Genomic DNA, 27,013 nt, shown 5'->3' with positions numbered 1-27,013 from the left:
TGCCACAGAAAGGTGTTTTTCAGCTTGTGTGTCAAACAAGGACAGGAAGCCATGATATCATGTTTGGCCCCAGCGAATAAATTATTTTATTGTAGTTTAGAAGAAATTCTTTCACAATAAAGGTCCATAAGAAAATCATTTAGGAGGAGGAAGGGCAGGAAATGAATTATAATAAAAAGGAAAAGTAATGAAGAAGAATAAAGACAAAGGAAGAAACAAGAAAAGAAGTTAATAAAACAATATTCAAATAAATAACAGTAGTGACAATGGCTCCAGCTTTTTAAAAAAACACACTTTGTGTTTGACTGGCAGGAAACACACTACAACTTGTGTCAGGATTGGAACAAAATGAGAACACACAAAATTTAAGGGACGACTTTTGATTGTTTTTTTTTTTTTCTACAAAATATTCTGTATTCGTTTGATGACAAATAAAATACGTCCAAATGAGAATAGAGCTCAGTCAGAGTTGGCATTCTGAGGGTTCATGTTTATATTTCACATGTACTTAATACCAATTATGTTTCTTTCTCTCTATTAAACATAGAGCTTTATTTCACCTCATTGATACGCTACATTTGAATTTAAATTGATGCCAACTCTTCCACAATATTTAGTTTTACTCCTTAGAGAACCGCACGATGGTTTTCTTTTAACTTACAGGATTCTCAAAGTCACACATTTTTTTGTAATAATTTGGTTCAAGGGTTGAAGAAGTTCCCTCACCTGCCTTGACTCCCTGCAGGACTCTGCTCACATTATCACCCAGCGTGTATCTTAAGAACAGCTTCTCTTCAGATAACAAGGCCAGACCTGGAGGAAGAAAAAAAAAAACAGACAAGAGACAAAGAAAAGGAGAATAATGTATGTAAATGTACTCGAGGACTACATGGATGATGTCTGAGGGAGGATCGTCACCCACAAGAAAAGGAAACAGGCTGACATGTCATCATGCTGTCACACTGCCTCAGTATGTGGGAGAGGGGCTTCATGTGTACATGTTGGGGGGCTGGGTGGGTGGGGTGGGGGGGGGGGGGGGGGGGGGAACAACTGTTTGTGTGTTCGGCTTTTGTCGTACATGAACACGGACACGGGTGGTTGCATCACGGGGACTGGGACTACTGTACAAAGCAATTTGGATCATAATGTCCTCATCGCACATGAATAACTGCTCAGAAGACACACAGATAGAAGTCAATGTAAATGGAGCACAGTGTATTTATAGATTAGGTCATAAATCAGATATTTCCTTAAGATAGTATTCCCTGTCACGGCTGTAGAGTTTCAAAGATTCAGTACAATGTTATACTAATTCTTTATTTAAACCAGAACTGTGGCTGTGACAGTGTGTGTGTGTGTGTGTGTGTGTGTGTGTGACTCTCATATAGCGTGTGTAAATAGCTGCGGACAAAGAAGAAAATAAATGAACATAAGAAACCTATTGACGCAAGAGAAAGACTTTTACTACAAATACAAAGAGTTGTTTGTAAAATCAGTAAGTTTTGTCATTTAAAGAGTGAAATGAGAACATGCACTCATTGTGTAGAAATCCTTCCAAACAGAGACCGTCACAACCCTGCCTCTCGAGCCTCATGTCCCCCCCCTGCTGGTCCAGATTCAGACCCTGCACAAGCTTCTTTCCTCATCATCAGTCTGCTCAGTGTGTCCGTGTGTGTGACCCCTACAAAACCTACAATCTTTGGAGCTAAAGGGAATTTCTTACCATCTAAACAAGACCAGAAACATGTACATAATTCATATATCAGTGTTTTCTAGTTTGAACTGTATGTTTGTGACAGATTGCAGGTTTATTTCACTCTTAGTTTTTGAAGTCATCGACCTCTACTGTTTCCCTGAGCTCTGCAGCTTGAAAAGAGTTCGAAAGCAAAAAAAAGTGTCTTTTATTTTAAATATATGATCGTATTATTTTAGGTTGCTCTGTATAAGCAGTGTTTTACATTTTCAGAGAATTTAAAAATAACTTCTGTAACAAAAGGCTTCTAAAGCATTTTACATCCATTACAGTAACTTCAGTCTGTTTTCTTTTTGATTAAAAGCAATGAGCTGCAGTACCAAACACATCTACACTGTAAAGCTACACCAGAATTATGTCACAAAAACCCTGATTCTAAAAGTCCCTGTCTTATTCAACAACAATAGTATTTATAGCCAGCACACAACAAGGACATTCTTAATACAAATGGATATATACAAATAGATTTTTGAAGATATTAAATATCATTAGCCTCTCTAAGACTAGGAACAATAAGTTAAGAGATGCAGCTCCTCCTGTCTGCCTGTCTGTCCTCGGGGATGGAAATATTAGTGACGTAAGCTGGCTCCATCAATCAGCGCGCAGGCCGCTCTGACAGACAGGGACAGACAGATGTTGGGGCGGTACTTGGGTCTTTCTTTTGCCGAATAACAACGACCTCAGACACCTTCTCAGTGCAGTGTATCAGTTCTTACAGACAGTCAGGGACTCCAAAAAACACTCCCAAGCGCCAAGGAAAGGCACAATGTAGTGCGTAACGAGGAGGAGACACCCGGCTGAGCGTTTTGTTTTTCATGATCCTTTAAAATTGACAGACTTACCAGTTTGAGTTGAACCAGGATTGTCTCGAGGTTTTTGCAGAAAAGTTTGTAATCCAGTCTCTTGTAAATGATCCGAGCGTAGCTGGACGTTGGACCCGGTTTCACGGTCCTAAACTGGTCCTATCCAGTCTGAACCGAATCAGCTCTCATGCCCTTCACTTCTGTTCAAGATATATATATATATGAAAAAAATAACTTTACACGTTTCTCTTCTCTCTTGTTCATTTTCCTCCTCCAGCAGTAAAAAGGATATATCATGCTGTCTGATTGGAGCCAACATTAGCCCAGTTGTGAGCCCTTTTATAAACACTTTATGCCGGATAATAGTTAAGGATGGAGTGTAGGCTATTAATGGAGCCTCTGGTGGATTCAGAGCCCCTCCCCTTCAGCAGAAGCCTTCACTAAAAAGGTGTAACGAATCGATCTGCAGCCTCCTTTGTCCCGCTAAAGAGGTCACGGCAAAGATCCACATTTCAGCAAAAGTTTGGAGCAGAGTAAAAAAGGCTGATCAGACACTGCACACTTTAAAACTGTTTTACCGAGTGAAACATCTTTTATGAGACTGATAAATAAGCAAAAAGCGGAAAAAATGTGTTTTTTAATATAGAAAAAATAATATTTTGATAATGTCATTAAGCCTAAGTCCCAGTGTTTAAATGGCTTGTTAGTGAGTGATGTTTCATTGTATAATCCCAATAATCAGTCGAGCTTGAAGCAGAGATTATCCTCAGAAGCAGGATCAACAAAGTGTAATAAGACTTTATCATTTAGATTTTGCTCATTGCTTCATTTTTTTACTTTGCAAATTAAACCGCAGATGAAAATGACTTGTTTCTTACCCTCACCTCAATACTTAACCTTCACTGAATTTAGTCTGTTTCCGGCACAAAAAAAGAAACATGGGGACACAGGAATGAAAGCCGTCCCAGCGAACAATTAAGAGCCGCAGATTGACAGGTGGGCTTTGAGTGTCAGGGTGACGCTGGTGGAGGGGTGGAGTAAAGGAGAGGCAGCTGGATGTGTCTGTCTATCAGAGGGAGCTGTCTGCGCATCACACCAACGTGCGCACATATCACTGCGGAGGAAACCCACGGAAAAGCCCGGTAGCGCTCTTTACATGAAATAACATTTCATTTCATTTCGATAGGGGAGACAATAAGGTGCAGTTTCTTTTTGGCTCAGAGGGCGGGCCTGCTCGCTGTGTTTTGGGATGAGTTTGTGAGGAATTCGTCAAGTGTTCCGTGTTGACAATCGGGCAGTCAGCGTAGCCTTAACGTGAGTATTTCTTTATTCAGAGTGTGTTTACAGAGAGAAATGTGGACTGATTGACACACACAGACACACACACACACACATACACACACACACACACACACACACACACAGCATCCGGGCTAACGTGTCACTCTCTTCTCTCTTTTTCCTTCATAAAGACTGTAGCAAAAGGTTGGAGACCGCCGGAGCTGTGGCACCTGGACGGGCGGAGAGAGAGAGAGAGAGAGAGAGAGAGAGAGAGAGAGAGAGCGGCTATACGGCGCAGTTTGGACACCGAAAAGAAAAGAAGAGCATCTCCGATTTGTCTCATTTCGCTGTGAATAGAGGTATGAAATAGCCAAAAGGGGGTTGCGAACCAATTCTGATGGAATCTGTGTGTTTACCCCCCATGATAGACTGAGATCCGCACGGAGCTCCCCCCCCCCCCCCCCCTTGTGATCCAGCCTGCGATGACTTTCTGTGATCGGGCACAACTTCCCGGACGAGCCCCCCGTTTTTCTTTCGACCTAGTTTTTCTCTTACCGGGACATGCCGATTCTAAAAAAAATGATCGATAGAGATTAAACCTCCACTCACAAGGCAACAACAACAACAACAAAAAAAGAGAGAGAGAGACTTCCTCACCCCTTGCGAGGGATTTACACTTTCCTTCTCTCATTCCGCTGAAAGAAGTGAGGGAACCGCTTGCTGCCTTTTGGTTTCCTCTCCTCGTCGCACCGGTTTCCTCTCCTTTGGCTCGGCCGCTATTTGTGATCTCTGCATGAAAAGTCAAGCGGGAAGTCCTGCAGCAGCATGCCGAGGAGAAAGCAGCAAGCACCGCGGCGGTCAGTAGGTAAGCCCCCCCCTGCACTCCAAACACACACACACACACACACACACGCACACACACACACACACACACACACACACACACACACACACTTTGTTCCAACAACAGTCAGGACAAACATGAATCAGTCAGTGCAGACAAGTTTACACAGCAGCGTCAAGGCCTAATGTACGAGGAACTCAAAACAAGGACTACAGTGACTCTTGTGTATTTTAGCTTATGTCACCTTATTGCTTCCTATGTTTCCTTTCCTAAAGGAGCATAATGAGTACATTTCTGCAGGCATGTATGTTTGAATCGCAACACTGTCTTTAACGAAGCAATGCCACAGCCAATCCTTCTTGTGAGTAGAATGAATGCACTTCAGTTTCCAAGCTTTAAAGCTGATCCTCCACTAGCATCCAAGTTCAGCAAACAAAGCTCATCTTATCTCATTTGAACAGGCTGTTTGATGTGTTCGGTGCCAGTGGAAAGAGAAAAAAAGAAAGAAAAAGTGGCGCATTTTTTGAGCCTGTGTTCCGCTCCGGGATTGCCATCCTTGATTTGATGCTTGATTGATCGCCTGTCATGCGACCGCCTTTGATCTATTCATTCCTGATAAACATCAGTAAATCATTCAGCACGCAGACACGCATGCGCCGCGGCAGCTGGACGCCCTCAAAAGGGGGGAGTCACTTTTTTTTGTGTTGCCCCTGCGGAGGAGCAAAAGAAAAAGACAAATTGAAAGAAAAGTTCTCAAGCGGGATAAATACTTTGCGATTAATACCCCAAGGGGGGAGGGAACAAGGGAGGAAGAGGAGGGGGGAGGAGGGGGGGGGGTGTGCTGGGGCGTAGCGAGATCACAGAGAAACAAAGTTAGGAGAAAACGGTGCAGGGTGAAGTGTGATGGTCACTTTAAGCTCCTGACCTGACCTCTGGGGTCAGCTGTTAGAAAAAAAGAGTTTGTAATCATAAAACTTAACACAGTTTACACAAATATATAACTAAAACATCTGTATGAGGGGGAAATGAGGTATTAAAAGATGTAAAGACCCCTTGTCTAACCTAAAATTTGCCCTCTGAATCACCACTTCATGAATATTTTCGATACCAACTGATTTCAACATCAAGTTTAGTAACTTCTAAGTTTCCATTTATTGATAATAATTAATTCCAAAATATGAATTTAAACAACTCATCTGTGTTTATCAGGTGAATGTTTTATAACACACAGACATTTATTTGCATTCAACAACAAAACTGTTTTTCTTCCAAAAAATCCCACATTTCCGATACCAGAATTTGAGTTTCATTTTGACAGCCGTGCCCACATGTTGTTGCTAAGTTGACCAGACGTGAACTGTACCAAGAGAGGATCACATGTTGGACTGAATCCATTTGATGTCCCTGAGAGATGCGTGTGATTGACATGCGTTTTCAAAATGACGAGGGGGGGAGAAAAAAAAAAAAAAGAGAGAGGAGCTCTTTGAAGTTTGTGCAGTAATGACCAAAGCCGAATAAAACAGCTGCAGAATGTTAAGCAGGCGGTTGGAAATGTGAGGTTAAGCAGACTTAATCAAGGTTGTGACAGAAAGACTTTGAACTCGGTGGGGCTGTAATTTCTAATTGACGCGAGGCTTTGGTGATGGATGGAGAGAAATGTGTTTGAAGAAGCCAAAATGAATACCGTCGCTTTTTATACCTCTGCCCACAAAATATTGGTTACCCCCCACCACCCCAAAGTGGGCGTAAAAAACTGTGTTGCTTTTTCTTTCCTCCTGTTTTCAAGCCCCGTTTCGGTCGTTCAGCCGAGCTCTAAAGTGCCCCCATTCTGGCTCCGCTTTTGAATATTGATTTAATTGTCTGTTTTTGTGACAGACACATACATCACACGCTGTAATGCTCAATCCCAGCTTGGCAGGCTTTGTCTCTGCATTATTTCCAGTACGTGACATATGGTCAATGCAAAAAAAACAACTTTTAACACCTCCACTGAATCCTCTCCCCTTTGAAACACCTATAAACACAAGCTGTGTTTCACAGTGCTTCACCAGAGAGCTACAGTATTGAAATGTGTCACTTTGTAGTCGCACTAAAATAAAACACAACATACAGAGAGAGTCAGGGATCTCAATGGCTCTTTGTATGCCATTTCAAATGGACTCTGTTTCATCAGTCACAGTGATGATTTTAGACCCTGTAATGGCGCTGCGCCCTATCTACTTTACGACCAGTGACAATACATCAGTGTTAGTCCATTTGGAGCAGCATTACTGCATCTGTTAGTTTTGGCAGTTGACTTTAGTGCGGTGCAATTTGAAGCAGCAGAGACTTTTGCTGCAGTCATTTGTCGTCATTTTTCAGTCTATAAGTTGTCCTCTCACTGAAAGGAGTTGTGTGGGTGCGTTCCTTATAGCAGCTCATGTCTTTAATGTAAGGTTGGCAACTTTGACCAGTATGTGTCGTTTGTCGATCTGTCATAGATTGTATTTAAAAAAAGACCACAGTAAAGTGTAAAACAGATGTTCCATTTCTTGCTTTGCTTTGGTGCAAAGCAGAGCAGAAACAAGTTGTCAACAGATCGCCAACTATTTTTTTTTCTAAACATCATGCTTTGTGATTTAAAAAAGCCGATACATTCTTTGTTTCAAGCTTTCTTTTTCAGATGTGAAGGTTTATTACTTTTATCTGTTTTATTGGCCAATAATCCGACAAACAAACCATTTGAAGACATCACACTGGGGCGAGGGAACTTCAGATTCAAGCATTTTGTAATATTTCTAAGCCTCATTGATTTATCACAAACAATTGTTAGTTTTAGATGCTTTAATGACTGATTTTAAAGGCTCAGAATTTCCCCCACGTCTAGGAAAGTTATCAAAGAATTTTGATTGTTACTGCAAAAAATCAGAACCTTTTTTTCCTCATTGTGCATCATGTGAAACTGTTAGCATCACTAACATGGTCCTGTTTAAATAAAGCATCATGCTCTAGACTTAACAGGTAGATGATAATAGTTGAATTAGCAGATGTTAGATATTAAGGTAAACAATAGAAGCCATATAGTTGCTGCATTCGCCCGGATACTGAGGATGCAGTTTTGATTGCTCTTGGAAAAATTAATGGCAGTGTGTACGTCTACTCCTGCTTTTACTTCAGCAGCCACGATATCTTAAATCAAACACTGTCACTCTACGTAATGAATCTGTCAACTAATCATTCAACATGTCAGTGTGATTACAGTGCGACACTGTGTTAGATTTATTCAGCAGAAGTTAAAAAGGTCTCCATGCAGAAAAAATATCATTCTTTATTACCTTTCCCTGCGTAAATATTTAGTTTTATAGATGTAGGAAGAGGTGAAGCACAGTGTGGGCGACACATCCAGAGAAGGGATGAACCAGGAGACCGGTGTATGAGAATAACATGATTATATTAATGTACTGCTTGAAGGTTAAATTAGGAGTTTGAATCACTTTACTGTCACCGTAAAGCCCTGGTTGTACTTGCTTTTAACTACGCGGACGCATGATATCAGCCACTCGTATCCTGTGATTGGTTGTGCATGTCGTGAGAAATGAACGCTATGTGTACGCGTGATGTAATATGCATACAGCCGCTAGGTGCAGAGTAGGAATGTATGGTGCTGAAACCAGATGTGATGACATCGGAGACACCAAAGAGCTGCTACAACAATGGTGGAACGTTTTTTTTTTTTTAGAAAAGTTGATAGAAGAAGTCCAAGTGATCAGCCAATTAACCTTAAAAAAAACCCCTCCTTGAGTGTCACCATGTTTGTTTACATTACAACCATCCAAATCCTGAAGTAATAGTTTGTGTTTACCCGGTTTGAGTTATGTGGCACTCCCTCTAGAGCAGTGCTTCCCAAAGTGTGCGCCGCGGCCACCTGGTGGGCCGTGTGGGTACTGCAGGTGGGCCACGAAAAGCCCTCCACCAATTTTAAAAATAAAATAAATATCACAATAATGATGATTTACCATGAGTCAACCCTTTAAGTGATTAGTAAGGCGAGTCATGACTATTCATGGACATAATGTTTAGTAAACTTTTGTGTCCTTTTTGCCATAATGTCATTTTGTCATTTTTGTCCAATAATTTTACCCTTACTGAAAGTTATAGATGTAGTCATAAAAAGATTAGTATAATGACCCCCGGAGTAATTTTGTATTTCAAAGTGGGCCACGGCAGTCTTAAGTTAACAGGCGCTGCTCAAAGGCAGTATGAGAGTGTTCATGACGCGGCCAGGTGTCTACGTGTCGTTCAAAAGCCTTTAGATGGAAGAGTTTGGAAACATTCCCCGCTGACAGAGTTAGTTCAGTCATAAAGGACCAGAAAGGAACGTGCTGCGATGCTATCTACCACTTGGAAATGTATTCCTCCATTGCTGAGGATGATAATTAGTTTGCCTTCGTCTGCTTTCTTGATAGAAATGTTTCCAGCTAGCTAGCCGCTTACACATGAACGCTGCTAATTAAAAAGTTTAGCACTCTTAACATAAATCCGGTGACAATGAGAGACTGTGGATGCGGTTCCTTTCTTTAACATGTATGATTCTCCAGTAGACGAAGTACCCAGCTGCATTTTAATGATGTGTCTGTATAGCTTAGCTCGGCTAATTAAAGCACCTCGCAGCATGTCCGAATGAAGCCAAACTGATTGAACAGGATGCACACACAGAGCTGGTGACATCTCCTAAACACATCACCCTTTACTGCCTCTACCATTACCTCGACGCTTAAAGGAGTCTCTTAATTATGACTTGAAGGTGCGTGGGTAGAAGTTGAGCTTCTCCTTCTCCAGACGGCATCGTTAGCCGCGGTCCCTAATTATCCATGTAGAGCTGACGGATCAGTGACAGGGCCGCACCGATTAATGCTTACAAATTCAGAGAGGTGTCTAGTGTGCAAGCTGCCTTGATATAATCAACTTGGTGTTAGCCACTTTCTCACAAACACCACCCTAGTGGTTCCAGTGTAAACCCAACAGCAGAGGTTGCTAACAGTGTGGCCAACGCTAAGCTAACACCAGACCGGGCACAAACAGCCTCATAACGAGGCTTTGAATGGTTTTATTGTGACGCCTGTGTAAATTCAACGCAGGTAGTGTTTGAAAGTCTAAAAGTAGATGTAGCTTCTGTCTACTGTGGAAGATTTTCTTCATATTTTTTGCTCTGATCTTTCTTGTTAAAGCTTTTTTTTGGTTTGTTTGACAGAACAGGAACAAAGTTCTAAGCCACGTTCTGTTGTTGTTATTGTTGTGTTTTTTTGTTTTTTTTTTGCATTGTATTTCCTCCTCAGGAAGTTTTAGCTCACGGCACCTGTCAACTAAGAAGCCAGAACATCAGAAACTTGTGTTGGTTTTTATCAGGATGCTTCTGATAAAGCATTTAATGACATTTGTCGGGACTTGAAACTGCACGGTGAGAAAAAAAAAAAATATTATTTGAAGTCTGCAGATGAGAGCAGAGCGTGTGTGTGTGTGTGTTTGTGTGTGTGTGTGTGTGTGTGTGTGTGTGTGTGTGTGTGTGTGTGTGTGTGTGTGTGTGTGTGTGTGTGTTTGTGTGTGTGTGTGTGTGTGTGTCGCAGAGCAAGTGCAGGAGTTAGAGCAACCATATGCGTGCGTGTGTGTGAGTGTGAGATATTGTGATGTGGTGATAAGGCTGTGTATGTAAAGTGTCATTAACAGGTGACATTGACTGAAGGAGTCAGTGGATATATTTGCTACAGCACACACTCGGCTGCACCGGCACATTCATTTGCATGTTGTGTCAGAGCCGGGAGGCCTTCAGGAAATCAAAGACACACACCACCACACACACTCGCACCACAGTCCTCTTTGTCCTCATCTCGGTGGAGGTTAAGTGACAAATGAAGATCGATGACTGGCTCTCATGGAAAAGAGAGGGTCCGATTGAAAATATGTGTGAATAAGGCGCAGAGAGGACAGGTGACGAAGTAAAGGCGTGCAGGCGCGAGGTAAAACTATCCCCTAGCTTAACAAGGTTCAGAGGGAGCAGGAAAAACCTGGATTTTCACTCAAGCACAACACGAGGAGGCTTAACACGAGGAAAAGAAAACAAGGTCATATTTAGAGGAATAAAACTCACTAGCGTCCTCGTGCTCTTTAAAGTGTTTTTGTGCTTATTGTCTCTATGGGTTTCTAAGTGTCTGTTAACATCCATAACATAAACCACGATGTAAAGAGGGTATGTAAAAAAATTATCAAAGCAAGATCAAGCACAGAGTCCTCCTAATGACTGTTCACGATGCGTTCAGGGCACCAGTTACTGATTAATGGGAAGCTTTCAGGCTGTACTGGCAACGTTTTCCTGCTGATTGAAGGGAAAAGCCTGGTTCACTGAAATAATAGGTTTTGATTCTACACTAGCTGGAAACTTATTCAACTTTGAATCCTTAACTCATATGTATTTATTACACACAAAACAAACGTGTGTTTGTGTCGTCATACTTTCATTTCAATCATTTTCTCAGTTAATATACACACTGGTTTGTTTCCGTAGTCCAGAAAAAAAAACAGTCAAAGATGCTGCTTCAAATGTTCTCACAACAATCCCAAACCGACAGTCCGTTGAATTTATCATCACACATGACGAAGAAAAGCATTAAATCCTCACGTTTACGAAGCGAGAAATTGCAAATGTCTCGTAATTTGCGTAAAAAATGACAATGATGAACATTTTCTTTATATGAAAATAATTTGCCGATTCAATTTCTGATAAAGGATTAATCAGCTGATAGTAAGAGCTCTGTAAATTATTGAACATGGTTGATGTCAAGTTGTTTAGAAACCGAGGATTCGAACTCTTGACCGTGTGCATTTTAGATTTTTGCTCACTATTACTTTAGGTTCAAGCAAACATTTGTGCTCCTTTGCATTTGTTTCTTCACACAGTTCAAGCGTGGTTTTAAAACCAGACAGTCGAAGACAGAACACATGATGCTTAGTGTTGAGAAAGATACAAAAAAAAAAGAGAAAAAGAAAAATGTCCGATGGTGATTTAGGGCATGGAGATGGGAGGTCCGGGTACACTGAGAGGTCAGCGTGCACTCAGGGGAGCCCGTGTCTCGACTGCCTCTATTCCACAGTCTGCTTTCCATGTGTGTTTTGTTGCTTGCTGTATTTGTTACCTTTGGCTTACAGATGGCTTGTGAGTCTTTCTCGTCTATGTCAGCATAAATATCTTTTTGGTTACAAACTCGGGTGTATTGTTACATCATTAGGTGTGTGTCCTTGCATGATTGATGCACTGTGTGCGAGACAGACGCCACTACAGGAGAGAGACACAGTTAGCCAAAACCAAAGAGACTCTCCTCTGGATCAGATGTTCTCTTCTGCATTTTTTGCATCTCTGAAATCACTCGGTATCCTTTTAGGCTTTTTTAAGCGCTGTACTCGATGTACTAGAAACGGCCACAGAGGAAACACTTGCTGCAGTCATCATAATAATCACACTCCAGATGAGGCACAGTGAAGTTAAACTTTACTCTCGGTACACCTTCTTATTGAATCTTCTTGCTCCTTCGTATTGTTGTTCCAGTTGACTCAGCCAGTTTAGAGAAAGCTGAAAAACAGCCCTTGACACACAAAAAAATGATTGAGCTGAATAACTGGCTATTGGTGGTTGGTATACGGTGGCCAAAAGGGGCAAACTTGCTTCAACAGCCTAAAAGATTTCAGAAAAACAAACTACAAATTTAACAACAAATACAACTACAGAAAAGTGCTGTTAATGTGGGGAAAAACATACCTTTTGCAACATGTTTTTTTCTCGTGCTGCACATTTTTGTTGTAGTGTTTGATTTGAGCATTGCTAGGTGTCTTTGCATCTTTTCACCTAATAGATCTTTTTGCGCCGTTGAAGCACTTTCCCTCTTTCAAGTCATCATACCATGTGAGGCCCTGTGCTACCCATCCCAGACATTGTGTTGCTCCCAGTAGCCTGTCTCGAACATCTGGGCTTGAAGCATTGTGGCTAACAGAAGACAACAGAGGGGGAGAAAGAGTGCCCGTGAAGAAAAGGTATTAAAAGTGACAGATGAACAGGACTCTGGTAGACATTCTCCCACAGCAGCTGTGACTGCTGCCATTGTTCTGACAGGTGTCAATTAAGAATTACTGCCGAGGCCCTGTAGTCATTTTTTTCCCATGCCCAGCTGTCTGTCGGTGTGCCTTTTTGAGAAATAACACTTTACCCTTGTCACTGCTTTAGCGCTTAGCGCGGTCGCCCCAGAAAATGAGAGCATGGCGGGCATGCTAATCGATAACCAGTGTATTAGCAATTATTTTGCCCATTGATTTACGGTGGGGAGCGACTCCCACCGTGTTGTTATTAGCTGCTGATTATATGTGCCTGTGCTTCACTGCCGACACACACACACACACACACACACACACACACACACACACACACACACACACACACTCTTACTTTACTGTTACCAGGTATGTTTTATCCTCAGAGCTAAATATTAACGTTTTATATGATGACTATTGTCCAGTCTCTGTCTCAGGAGTTTTCCTAGATGTTGTAGAATGGTTTAATATAGCAATAATTAAATTCTCTTTTCAGGTGAATTAAACCATGCATTCTAAATTATACCAAATCCTGTTGCAGAAAACTCTTTCTCTACTTGATATTCATGTCATTTGTCAAGTCATTCTGTTCTCTTACCTCCAAATGAAACAGTATTCAGATCTGTGGCTCAGAGTGTGTGATTGATGTTTTTTAGATTATAGTGATGTGACATTTTGGTCTCCTGCACCAGTCGTTATTCCTATAAATTGAGCCTGCATACAAATTTAGAATTTCAGAAACAAACCTCTTCTTACCTTGTGGGTTTATTTTATTTACTGCTTTTTTCCCCTAAATTGAAGTCTATGCTGATCTAACTAATGGGATCAGGATTTGGTTTACTCGTTAATATCATTAAAAAGAAAATATGTTCTTCTATTTCATTTGTTGTATAGCCAGATATTCCCAGACCAATGATGAAAACAATCACGATACATACCCCAAATGGATGTATCTGAAATGACATCAATGTGGTAAAAAAGTGTGAAAAGGTTTGGATTGCTGCATCCCTAGTCATCGCAATGTAAAATGTCTTACTATTTTATGTTTTTCAATTTTAAAACTAAGCCTCAAAAATCTTGTTTTGATTTAAAAGAGAATGCAGATATGATTAAAACAGCTACCACTTAAAGGAAAAAAACTGCACAAACTGCCAAGTGAAGAGAAATCAGTCACTTCTTGCCACCAACTTCTGCAGCACTTGTTTGGATGAATTTAGTATCCCAGCAGAAACTCTATTTAACTTCAGACCAGCAAAATGAAAACTTTTTAATGAACAGTTGCATCAATTGTTCACGCTAAACTATAAAGGTAGGCTACTCTCAAAAGACCCGAGGCTTACAAACAGAATTAGTATATATTTTTTTAATGTTTTTTTAGCTCCCAAGGTAAAGGCTGGATATGGGCTCATATACATATACACATGATAACTGCGCCCTGTTGGTGTTTTGCATTTAATCCCCCTGTACACACCAGGAGAACATTAGCATTAATTAAACATGTGCAAAATAGCAGGAGCTACAGGGAGAGTGAATTTTTCCCTTCACGTCTCTAAGAAAAGCTGTGTGGTTTCGCTGTATCTAACACTAGCCTTCTCGTTTATCACCAGAAGAAAGGTACTTGTTTTTATTACATGGAGACTGATAAAAGCTGGAGTCAGCATATCCAAACGGTGCAAGTGGACTAAAGTCAGAGGGTGGAAATTTCTATCCCCCAAGGGAGTGTTTATTTGTCTGATAAGGTGTGTTGAGAAGCAATGAATATGATTTTTTTGGACACTAGTTCACTGCAGATAAGCCATCTGGGAACAGATACAGTTACCAGATGACACTTTGTCCTTGAGAGCGGACGTTTGGGGAAGGTCACGCTGCAGTCTGGAGTGGTGCCACAACCATCTCTCTCCCTCTCTCCCCTTCTTACCTCTTCATCTTTATCTCAACCTACTCCCACACCATCTCTCGTTTTTTTTTTTTTTTGGGATTACCGGCCCGCTCTCTCTCTCTCTCTCTCTCTCTCTCTCTCTCTCTCTCTCTCTCTCTCCCCCTCTAAGCCTTTTCTCATCTTCCTATCTGTCATCAATCTCTATCTTACTGACTCAATTCTCCTCTACCCTGCTCATATTTTCTTTCATCCTCCTCCCTGTCTCGAAGCTCTCACCTATCGCTCTCTCTCTCTCTCTCTCTCTCTCTCTCTCTCTCTCCGGACGCTCAAGAGTCAGTGAACTGGTTACAAGAACATGAACTCAGCATGTGAAAAGGAAAGCGAAAATAGGCTCCCTGGTCTTGTTCTCATATTTCAATAACCTCTTTTCTTTCACAATAGCCTGATTTTTCAGCGACATCAATTTCTGCGTTGTAAAAATCTGAAAGGTCACAGGCTAGTTAAGTCTTGTATCGTCTTCTTTGAAGTCTAAACACATGACTGTCACATTTTCCAAGAGCCATTTCCATTCCCATTAAACACACAGTTGTGAAAAAAAAGGCAAGCCGCATGGGAAAAGCATCAAAGCACCCATTGACCACAATTTGCTCGGGGTTACACAAAGTAATCACTTAACAGTTGTCATCTTGACGGGCAGTTGAAAGGGGGTATAATGTCTCGGGATCACACTCGACTAAACAACACCACATTCAACCCCCCGCTCCCCAAAAAAATTCCTCCTAAATCTTGTCCTGAGCCGCCGTCTTGTCTCAGACAGTGACAGTCACAGGGGGTCTAAGCTCGGCTCTGTCCCTCTTAAGTCGTCTGTCTCAGAGAGAGCAGCGGGAGGCCTCTCCAACATCCAAACGTCTCCTCTGACAGCGTCCACGATCGTCAGTCCCATGTCAAAGCAGACCTGCTCCGTCTGTCTGACTCACTGTCTACCTGCGCATCTGTTTTTTGATCACCTGTCTCTGTGCTGTCCGTCTGTCTGACCCAACTGTTGCTTTCACTCACCTGTCTGACTCTTAGACACGACATGATGACGAGACTGCCTCTGCAAAACATTTCTGCATTGGATAATATTTGTACAATAGTTTATGTAACATTGATGTAAAGTAGCATTAGTGGTACATAATGTAGCACAAGTTTGAGGAACCTAACACGAGTAATACGATGCATTTACAGGGGGCAGGTAGGCTGGGGGTGGCTCTCGGACTCCCTTATACCTGATTGGCTGCCATAGTCGTCGCCCCAACTTGCTTAGCTCTGCTACAACAGACTGCAAACAGCTTTTTGTGGCATTTCATTGAAGCCGTGTTTTCTTTTTATGATACCATTTTCTCTGTGAATTTTGGTGTTGCAACTTCTTTTTGAGACTTTAAAGATTAAGCATCAATGACCTATGTCAGCATGGTGATGTTGTTTCAGTTAACCAATATACAGGTGATGATACACCTACATAAAACCTGTGCCCTAGTTGATAAGAAATCTAGACATGCCTCTTCCTCTTAGGACTAATTATTCACTACATTTTGGAAGAACGTCACTTTTAGCCTGCGATATTTATCCCGCAGGTTTGTCATCACTGTGAGGTCGACAGGCAAACTGCTGAGACTCCAGGAAATGACTGTACCAGGGAAAGAAATATCATAACCTCCTACAGAACTGGAACTAGGTGGATGAAAAACAACAACAAACAGTGTTAGTTCTTCAGCTTTAGAGCGGAGATGCTTTGGTTAGCATGGCTAAGCTAAAGAGCCGTAGCTTCAATAATTACGTCACAGAGCTGTTTGGATTTATTCAGACAATGAATGAAACTGAATGGGATGATTTTTCTAAACTATTCCTTTAACTTCTTCATGTTATCTTTATAAAAAGCTCATAATATATCAAATAGCCAAATAGCTAATTGACTATAGGGCCATCAAAAGGCTACGTTTACAAGATAGGTATGGTACATTGTAAACTTTGATCTAGTACACTCGGAGTAAATTTTCATTTTATGTAGTAACTTTTCTAATTCTACATTTTTGTAATTGTTGTGTTGTTGTTATAACTTACATAAAGATTCTGAAGATTCTCCACCACTGGTTGGAGCACACACACATACTACTTGCCATATTGTTCCCCCCAAGTGTTTGTGGAATTGGTCTGGCCTCATTTATCTGAAGTCAAAGCATGACTATATTCCCAGTGGCCATCTTCCCAGTCTGTATGAGTCATTTTCTAGGTGACTGTGACGTACTCCTTTTTGTGTCTTGACTAATCCGTTCTTCTTCTCCCTCATCTCAGTTTGTCACCTCATTCTTTTCCTGCCCTGCCTCATAGTTGGAGAGTAGTTCTTAAACTTCTCTGGTTTTAACCAAAGCTGCTGACAGAATTTAGGAAAAGGAAAATGTGCTTCATGAACATTTAAAAATGGAGGTCCATAGTGATGACTACTAACAAGCTAAAAGCATACTCGACATTTTCCAAACACATACCAGACTTGATCACTGATTATCTAAACCTTGGTACAGATTAGTACATCAAAACCTGAGTGATTCACTTATAGTGAAAATACTTTGCATTTCTTGAGTGAAAAAAAAAAAAGATATTTAAGGAGCTTGATGAATCACAATGCAATTCATGTATAAATATTTTTTGATCATTCTTCTATTAACAAGAGTAAGAAACGTGTGCAGCCTTAAAGCTGTTGTTGAAGATGCCAGACAACTTCTCATATTAACTTCAGTGTGTAAAGAGTCCACTATGCGAGAGGACGAGGACACTGAAGGTTTTGTGTGATGTAGGATTGGAAAGCTTTGGATGGACTGTATCATGAAAAAAAAAAACACATTTTAGGTTGGTTAGTTAGCTAGTTGTTTGATTATAATCAATTTAGTTTGAGTTCCTTATTTTTGTAAATAAGGCAACGCTTTAAGTCTTCGGGAGTTAGCACATGTCAGGATTGTTTAAAGTTTGTCTAAAAAAGATCAAGGAGCTAAATAGTTCACAGGGATCAACATGAAGTTTATTAAGTTCAGTCAATTACCTTGTTACACTCTCTCATCCAGTGACTTTACCACAGTATTCAATATTAGCCAGACAGAGACAGACTGGAAGACTTTCAAATCTAGTTAGACAATCTATTTTTTTATTTGCCCTCTTTTATAGAAATCTGTATTTACGACAGCTTGAGTCATAATAATATTCTTGGTTTTTTTTTAAAGACACTTTTGGAGGGATACTGATTGGTTGCTTTGATCATTAAAAATGAGCAATCTACCAATATGTCCCTTAAAGGAGAAACAATGACACAATTGAAACATAAGCTCCCTCGAAGGTCTCATATTCATAGGACCTCTGCAAACTATTTTAAAACTACAGTCAGACATTTTTGGTATTAGCAGACAGTGGATCCACTGTGGAAGAAGAGCTGATCTCACAATCCTGAGCGGGTGAAAAAAAATGACCCCTCCTCTCAATATTTTGGATCTATTATGTATGGAGGAGCTGAGTGTCTACATGACCACGACCAGGGAGCTAGAGCTATTGTGTGTGTGTGTGTGTGTGTGTGTGTGTGTGTGTGTGTGTGTGTGTGTGTGTGTGTGTGTGTGTGTGTGTGTGTGTGTGTGTGTGTGTGTGTGTGTGTGTGTGTGTGTGTGTGTGTGTGTGAGGAGGCGCATAAAGGGTTGAAAAAGAGAGGAGAAAAAAGAGAGTGACAGCAGACAAAAAAAGAACCAGGGAGGAAAGAGGGTGGGGGAGTGAGGGAGTGGAAAAAAAGAGGCAAAGCAACAGAGGAGTGAAAGAGAAATGACTTGAGGGGTTGAGGGATGGAGAGAGAGAGAGAGGTGAATAAAGCGAGGGACGGAGAAAAGTATCAAGGCAATGAAGAAAAAAAAGACAGGGGGAGAGAGAGAGAGAGAGAGCAGTTGGATAGTGTATGAGAGAGAGAGAGAGAGAAAGAGAGAGAGAAAGAGAGAGAGAGGGGAGGATGTCACCCATGGCTGCCACTCATCACTCACAGCTTAATGACGCTGTTTTTTTCTCCTTCTCCCTCTTCTTTTCCATGGGAGATGGGGGAGGGAGTTGGGCCCGCGCCCAATCCAGCGGGGTCATATAGAGTTCACAACCTCCAGGTGGGACTGTCCTCCGCCAGGGAAACGTTTAAGCGTGTGTTTAGTGTGTGTAGCTCGACTAGGAGATAGTTTAGCGCATACATTTTAAAATTAGTATCACAAGTGAATTTGCCAGTTTTCAGATGTAAGCGTTCATATTACGGCTACTGAAGCGATGGTAAAGGTCAAAAGATGTTTGCTTACATGCAAAAATGAAGTCTCCTTTAAAAAGCCTTTTCTTTTTTAAGTATGACAGTTGTGTAAACATGTGTTCATGTTTGGAGCATGTGTGTTTATGTGCGAATTTGTTTTCAAGGAAACACTCTGGCTGTCTGTTCCTTCCTTCTGGGATCGGCTTAATTCCTATTCCAGTGTTAGACTTTGATTCCGTTTGTGTGTGTGTGTTTGCGTGTCTATGTCTATTTATCGCCACTTGTCCTCTCACTCATTCCCGTTTCTGGGAAGCATCAGCCATTTAAAATTCTAACGGCAGGATTTTTTTCCCCCTCCGCTCTCCTCCTCGCACCAAATTTGGGGAACAGCTGGGGTGGCCATGACGATGATTTGTCTCCCTCTGCCCGTCCGCCTGACAGGTTGAGAGCATGCACACACACTTACATACTTAGGGAGATACAGACATGCACTTATGAGCACACACACACACACACACACACACACACACACACACACACACACACACACACAATTAAACATGCACTCAGTATCGCAGACAGACGAGCATAAACACACACACACACACACACACACACACACACACAATTAAACATGCACTCAGTATCGCAGACAGACGAGCATAAACACACACACACACACACACACACACGGACACAAACCCCTTATAAGAGGCCATGTTCTCAGGGCGCTGCCAAAACACTCTGATTTCCTTTAGCCTGAGCGGCCATACATCAGCTAGGGGGCCTCCCAACCCGGATGGCAGGGGCTGACAGAATGACATGTGTCATTTATCAAACGAGGGGCGCCAGGCCTCAGGAAAAGAACAGACCGCCGCGTGACAAAGCCCCCGGAGAGCTCTCCTCCACTCGCAACGAGGGGAGTGTGTCATGGGATAGACACTGACAAATCTGCGGAGATAGAACACAAATGGATACACGGCTGACACCGACACACAAGCCGAGGAAACACACACTGAGAGGTACTACTACAAGCACAGATACGCAACCGAGGGACAATGCGATATATATTCTAGATACCTTGTGGCTTTAAAAGCAAGAAAAGAAAAGAAAAGAAAAAGTCGTATAAAAAATTAAAAATGTGCTAACAAAACAAACAAACAAGATAAGTTGGCAATCAGTTTTCTGATACACATACCCACACATACACCCACATATATGTTTCCCTCCCAGCCAGAGGAGAAACAGCCAAAGCTTCTCGTGTTGCCAGCAGCAGGCCTGTCTGTGTGCCCGTCCTTCTTAATGAACGGCCACTGGCTGCCGAAAAGGAACTCTCTCTCTCTTAGTTGGCAAACGCGACTCCATCTCCTTCCTTTCACATCAATGCCAACGCACTCCACAATATCCCCCCCCCACCCCCACCCCCTTTTCTTCTCTGTCATTATATCTCCTCTTCTTCATTCCTTCCCTTCCCTCTTCCCTTTCTCTCTCTCTGTCTCGATCACCCCCCCCCCTCTCCATCCCCCGTTTACTCTTTCCATTGCCTGTTCATTTGTCTTCATAAGCCTAATTTATTTTCGCTGCCAGATGCAAGCTGACAGCCATCAGTCTCTCCCACACACACCTGACCTCCCGACATGCAGACAGACACACTAACATGTAGCTCCCTTCTCACTTTTTATTCATTTGGTCTGTCTCTATAACACACACACACACACACACACACACACAGTATTACCTCACACTGCTCTGAGGTCAGCTCTGCAGTCACATACCCTCTGTTTTACCCCTGTCCTCCACCCCCACTCCAACCCCACAAAAGCCTCCCATTAACATTACTGAAGATGGATGTGTCTTCATAGGGGAGATTGATTGCGGATATAGAGTTATGGTGCCATTTATGTGTGTGTGTGTGTGTGTGCGCGTGCGAGTGTTAGATGGAGGGCACTTTGAGAGCTGAAATGTGAGGGAGGCAAGCTTTTTCTCTCGTTTCCAGAACCTTCCAGCCGTTGGTTGTCTGTCCGCAGTCTGATATTGTGCTCCGTTGAAGGATCGCTTCCTTTCTTCCTGCCTCTCCCCCTGACTGTGTAGACCGTTTCGCAGCCATTGTGCACTTACACACACAGGCAGGCATGCATACTCACACACACACACACACACACACACACACACACACACACGCAATTAGGTTGAGATAGCTACTGATACTAGTCCACTTTGAGAACCCCAGTACATAATTTACTGACTTACTCCAGGGTCCCTTTTCCAGCCCCTAATCCCTCCTCCCTCCTATCATTTCTTCTTTTGTCACTGTATTGCCACGGTCATCAGGAAAAGTAGAAAAAAAGAAATCCACACAAGCACACACACACACACACACACACACACACACACACACAGGCACATTCTCAACTGCGTATGCTTTTGTTAGAAATGTTTTGTTACGCCCCTATGCTATTCATCACGCGTTAAATCCTAAACCAGTGTTGAAACGAAACAGTAGAACTTTGTTTAATGGAGCACCAGACATCAGTACCAACTCGTCACTTAAGCGGGCAGAATTAGAAAGAAAAATGTGGCGATGCATAAGGGATAACAGCTTTGATGGTGCACAATTGCTGGAATTTCCCTGGTGACACATGCAGTTAAAAGCACTAAAAATGTTCGAGGGATGCTCGGTTGTCCTGAGCAGCCTCCTGCCCTGAGGGTTTGCGGTTCTAATTAATTTCCCTGAAGTGACTTTATGGTTTTTTTAAAAGTTCTGATTTCTTTGTCTGTCTGTGTTTATGTTGGGAAAGGGATGCAAGTCAAGTCTCTGAGGTCCTCTTCTCAGAAAGTACTCTGCATTCTTAAGTTCAGGCTCATGTTGTTGGGTTTATGTCTAACCAGGAAGTGGATAAGGAGAAATAAAGGTTGATGATGTTTTGATCTAAGACAAATGTATTAGTTTGACTCAAACTGTTGTTGTTAAGTGATCTTTTGAAAGGTGGGTGGGGAGTCACAGAAATACCAGAAAAAACTGTTTATTCAAATGGGATTTCTGCAATAAGATGCTCCATTTATGGTGATAAGTGAATCACACAAATGTTTTGTGTCAAGTTTGAATGTAGGGAATGTTGAAATCTGGATTTCTTCCATTGACCAATGGCTAGCTATCTCAACAGTGCTAACCTATAATCAATTTCAAAATGGACAAGGCTCATGTAAATTATTAGCTGTGTTGAACCCAGCACTGTAACGTCTGTCTGAGAGAAAAGAAACATTAAAAAAATAATATATTTCTTAAAACATATGGTATATACAGTATATGTGTACCTATATGTTTTGAATAAACTTTATTAACTTATAGCTGTATAGTAGAGGGAATTGTCGTTAGCTGGCTAACTTAGCCAACTACTTGAGCAAAGACCTAGTGAAGACTTTTACTGTGCTAATATCTGGTGAGCACATCTTTGGCTGTGAATATGTGAAATGCTAAGGAGAGTCAACTGTCTAATGTATAGAAAGTAGAAACAAATCCTGTTGTGACTGAGCAGGGTTATATTCTTGACTAGCTTACCTGTGAGCATTAAGCTAGCTGACAGTAGCTCTACACTGAAGGTCCTCAGCAAAACATTTTGCCTACACGCATGGACACATTTCTTTGTGCTGCCTTTTTTTTTAAGCGTATTTTAGCTGAAAGTTTTAAAATGCTGAAAAACAAAATGTCAAGGAGAGTCAGTGGCTCATTGAAGAGAAAGCAGAGCCTTGAAAGCTGTTGTGACTGGCTAGCATTATCATGCTACAGGCTGGCTAAATTGTTATTACTTAGCTAGCTCACAGTAGATCACCAGCTAAATCTCCAAGTCTTCCAATAAAAATATTGAGAATGGACCCATGGGTAAATTTCACAATGTTTTTTTCTGTTATAAGTAGATATCTAGTTACCTTCCTACAAAGAGTAAAGGATCTGATTCAAGGAGCTTTGTGTGTGTCTTCCGTGTGTGTGTGTGTGTGTGTGTGTGTGTGTGTGTTTTTCTCTCCCTCTGTGTCTCTTTTCCTCCTCTATGTTTTGTTCCTCAGCAGTGTACAAAGTGGATGGCCTCTGTGAATTGAGGAGAGGTCTGACAGCGTGGAGAAGGTTGATTGATGGCTCATTGTGTAACTGGACTCGGCTAGACCGAACTGGTTAGGTTGTGACCCTGTTTTAGCCCCGTGGCCTCTCATCATCTTCCCTTTTTATGCTTTATATCTCTCTCCCTTCTCCCTATATGTTACATCCACCTATGTCAGTACAAGTGTAGTCAGACACACCAAGTGCAAAAAAAAAAATGTAAGTATAGGCTGTAAACACTTCCCCTGCCTGCTTCTTTTCCTCCAACCTCCTTCATCTGCTTTGTCTGCACTAAACTCATCACTGTAGCCATCATTCATTCTTGGCTGTTTCCTTTCTTCCTTCCTCTGGCCACTTTGTTTTTCTTTCTCGCTGCTCCTTCAGGACAGGTTTTGTGCCATGACTCATTTCATCAGGTTTCATTTTACAGCCCTTATTCATAAACTCTGTCAAAAAAATGTCCACTTGGAAGAAACAGTCCTAAAACACGATCTTAATAGATGACCTCAGAGAAGTTTTACATTTTGTTGAAGTTTAAGGGTCACCAATCAGGTCTTGCCTGCAAAAGATTCTAGAGCGCACCACAATTCAAAACATGAGAGACACATTTAGCCTTAACACCAGGCACACTAGTTTAAACTGTGGTTCAGCTTGTTTTTTGTTTTTTTTCCTTCAATGATTTTCTGCTTCTTTTCTCCACACAACCACAGTGATTTATGGTAATTATCCATCTTTGGGGTCATCCATCAACTGGTTGTTGCTAGGCGATGGGAGCAGCTGTTGTTTAGTCGGAGGAAGCTCTGCTGTCAGGGGCAGCGCAGGTGAATTCAGAAGACAGCGTTGATGAAGAAAGGTTATTTTGTTTGCATGTTATTTGCCTGAATTTTTATAGATCAACTTTATGCCAAGTATGATCAAAACAAAACTGAAACGACTTTACTTGCATTTGAAATGTTTCAAGGTGAGGAGTCCCCAAAAGTACTCAACAATCAGGTTTCTACATAAATACAGAAAATTAATCTAAATTTCAAAAGGCTAAGTACCCATGACAAAAAAAGAAAGTGGCAATATTTGCTCTGAAAGAATCTGTTTTAATAAATGACATCTGTCTATTGCAGCCTACATTGAATCAGTGCTTGGCACTGGTTGAGTAAATCTCACTCACATCATCTTTAATTAGCATTAGTAATGCTTTATCTGTTCTTTGCCTGAAAACAAACCAGATGGTTTGAAATGTGTGTGCAGCACAAGAGCAATGTTCGATTGTTGGGTGGGGGGGGGGGGGTTTGGCAAGGAAGTCGAGCAGAGAGGGCTGGAATCCGTGCTGGCGATGAGCTAATGGCTGTTGTTTCATCTCAGAACAAGCACGCACTGACAGTTCAGGGAAAAGGTGATTTATAGACCACAGTCACTGTCATGGCGTGTCAAAACTGGCTCACGGGAAATCGGAACAAACAGGGGCAGAGCAAGAAAGAAAGAAAAAAATCTTCTTTCAAATAAATAGTTGCAGTTCTCCAGATTGTTTTTTCTCTCTCATTGTTGATGTGTTCTGTGAGACGCTGTCTTTTGGTCTTTGTGATTTACGCACACTATATTTCTAAGTGGCCTAATGAAGCTGAGCCAGAGGTAAAAATTCACAGTCTGTGTGACCCATTTAGAAAGCCTATTAACATAATATGATATAGAGTAATAGCATATTAGTTGGAACATATGTGAAAGCCCGAAGGACAATCAAAAACTTTAGGAAAAGGTCGTTTATCTCTTACAAAGAAATCCAAAAGCAACAAAAAAACAAACAGTTTTTGTATGTAACCACCAGCATGCTGAGCAGACTGTAGACAACTGAATGCATTGTTTTCCACAACCAGGAAGAGTCACAGAGGACGAGAAGGTTGATTTGTACCACACATAAGCTATTAGAAGCCCTTGAGCTATTGTGCCATATGGTGGACTATTCCATGTGGGTTAAAGCAGAGGGAGGGAGGGGGCTGTGAGGTGGGCTCCTACACGTCTGGTCAGGCAAGATGCGGGATGGATTATGGCTAATGCTTTGTATCTTTGGCAACACATTTGTATGCGGCTTTGTAGTCTTTGGAGGTGCACTTTAATAAAAACCCAGCAACTTCTGACTTACATTTAAGGCACTTCATCACATTGTTATCCCTGTTCATTGCACATCTCTGTTTTCTTGTACTATGTGTTTTATGAGTAAGAAATTTAGTCAAATGATACCCTCTCATAGCAATCAAAGCTTGTCTTAAGGATGAGAACAGACTCTTGTTCTGTGCCAGTTTGCCTCAGTGTTGGTCGTCCTAACAGAGTGTCAGGTCCTATGAAACCAAAGGCGCGACTATCCCAGAGAGAGAAAAAAAAGAGCAAGAATGAAGAGGACGGGAGAGCACAGAGAGATAGAGATTGCCTGACATACTAAGCATTACCATAATTGGCTTTTCTACATGATAGGACAGAGGAAATAATAATGTCATTTTATTTACAGCCTTCTCTCTGCCCAAACACACACACACTCATGCATGGCGTACAGGTCAATGACACACACTGATCAGGCCTGTCCAAAGTCATCAGAGGTGAGTGGCAGCGAATGGAGGGGTCGGTGACAAAGCGAAACGGGAGAGAGAAATAAGACTGCCACGCCAAAGCTCCCATTTTGAAGGGACACTAAACGGCGTGAGGGGGAAACTCACCAGTCACCCCCGCTCCGAAATCCAGCGCTCGGCCATGCAGGGTAAATCAGCAGGGTGAAAGCTGGCGGAATTGGACATTAGCACTGCAAATGAGAGCCAGGATTGCCCTCTTCTCTGAGACAACATGAATAAATGAAGACGGTTCGTAGGGGAAAGTGTGTGCTTGTTGTGTGTGTACTGTAGAGTCCTGGAGAGTTTTGTTCATTATGCAATGGAAACTTATCTCTCCCAGTATCATCTTTTTGAACTGGTCAGTTTTTTCTGACATAAATGAAGTGTTTCTCAATTTGCCATGGAAATTAAAGCAAGTTGTAATTATTGGTGCTTTTTTGTTTTACAAGTCATACTCATACTCAAAATTTAAAATACATCCAGATCAGATTTTAATGTATTTCTTCCTTTACTTTGAGTTATTAGGAAAAAATGTTTATCCAGACTTAGTTAGGAAGGTTTCATATTAAGTAAAACAGCTGTATCAACTGTCCTGTCTCTAAATAAAGGCAGAAAGAGCTTAAAAATAAACCTTAATAAAAAAAAAAAGGATTGTCAATTCAACCAAAGATTCAGTGCAAGTGTACTAGAGTTGCTCAACGTCTTTAGCAATGGTCACATTTTAGTTTACAAAATACTGTGTTTTCTCAATTTAGACATTATTTTCCCTTTAAATCAGTACAAAAATTGAGGTGTAGTGTGTGTATGTATGTGTGGACCGCACACAGTTTCCTGCCTCAGGGAGGGTTGTCGTTTGGGGGAGAGGGGCTTGTGTGTGTGTGTGTGTGTGTGTGTGTGTGTGTGTGTGTGTGTGTGTGTGTGTGTGTGTGTGTGTGTGTGTGTGTGTGTGTGTGTGTGTGTGTGTGTGTGTGTGTGTGTGTGTGTGTGTGTGTGTGTGTGTGTGTGTGTGTGTGTGTGTGTGTGTGTGTGTGTGACTGTGTGACTGTGTGACTGGGGAATGTCCCACTGTGGTGTCACCTGTCTGCAGCAGGAAATCCTGGACTCTGGGCACAACAATAGTGACAGGCCTCCTCTCACAACGCAGATGGCTTTGCTCCCCCCCCCCCCCCGCCAGCCACATTGCATCCCTGCATGCACCTGACACACCGTGACACTTGAGACAATCACACACACAAACCCACAAACAAATAAATGATAAGCCACAGATCGTAAACACACCTAAAATATCAAAAATGTAAAAAAAGAATAATAATATTAGCTTTTTCTGTCTGCATACCCTGCACTTTGTTAGCTGGAAGTT

General features: G+C 41.7%; 1 protein-coding gene across 1 annotated transcript in view; it reads left to right on the top strand.

Annotated features, from left to right (window-relative positions):
* The first annotated feature begins 3,976 nt into the window (after positions 1-3,976).
* Positions 3,977-27,013, top strand: part of tshz1 (teashirt zinc finger homeobox 1) — a 28,924-nt gene continuing 5,887 nt past the window's right edge. The window contains exon 1 of the mRNA XM_061059604.1: positions 3,977-4,702. Within this exon, the coding sequence (XP_060915587.1) occupies positions 4,663-4,702 (40 nt within the window). The 5' untranslated portion in view covers positions 3,977-4,662. The remainder of the gene's footprint in view (positions 4,703-27,013) is intronic.

This window comes from Labrus mixtus, chromosome 16, assembly GCF_963584025.1.
Source record: "Labrus mixtus chromosome 16, fLabMix1.1, whole genome shotgun sequence".
Lineage (NCBI taxonomy): Eukaryota > Metazoa > Chordata > Actinopteri > Labriformes > Labridae > Labrus > Labrus mixtus.
This window is presented reverse-complemented; position numbering and strand designations above follow the sequence as displayed.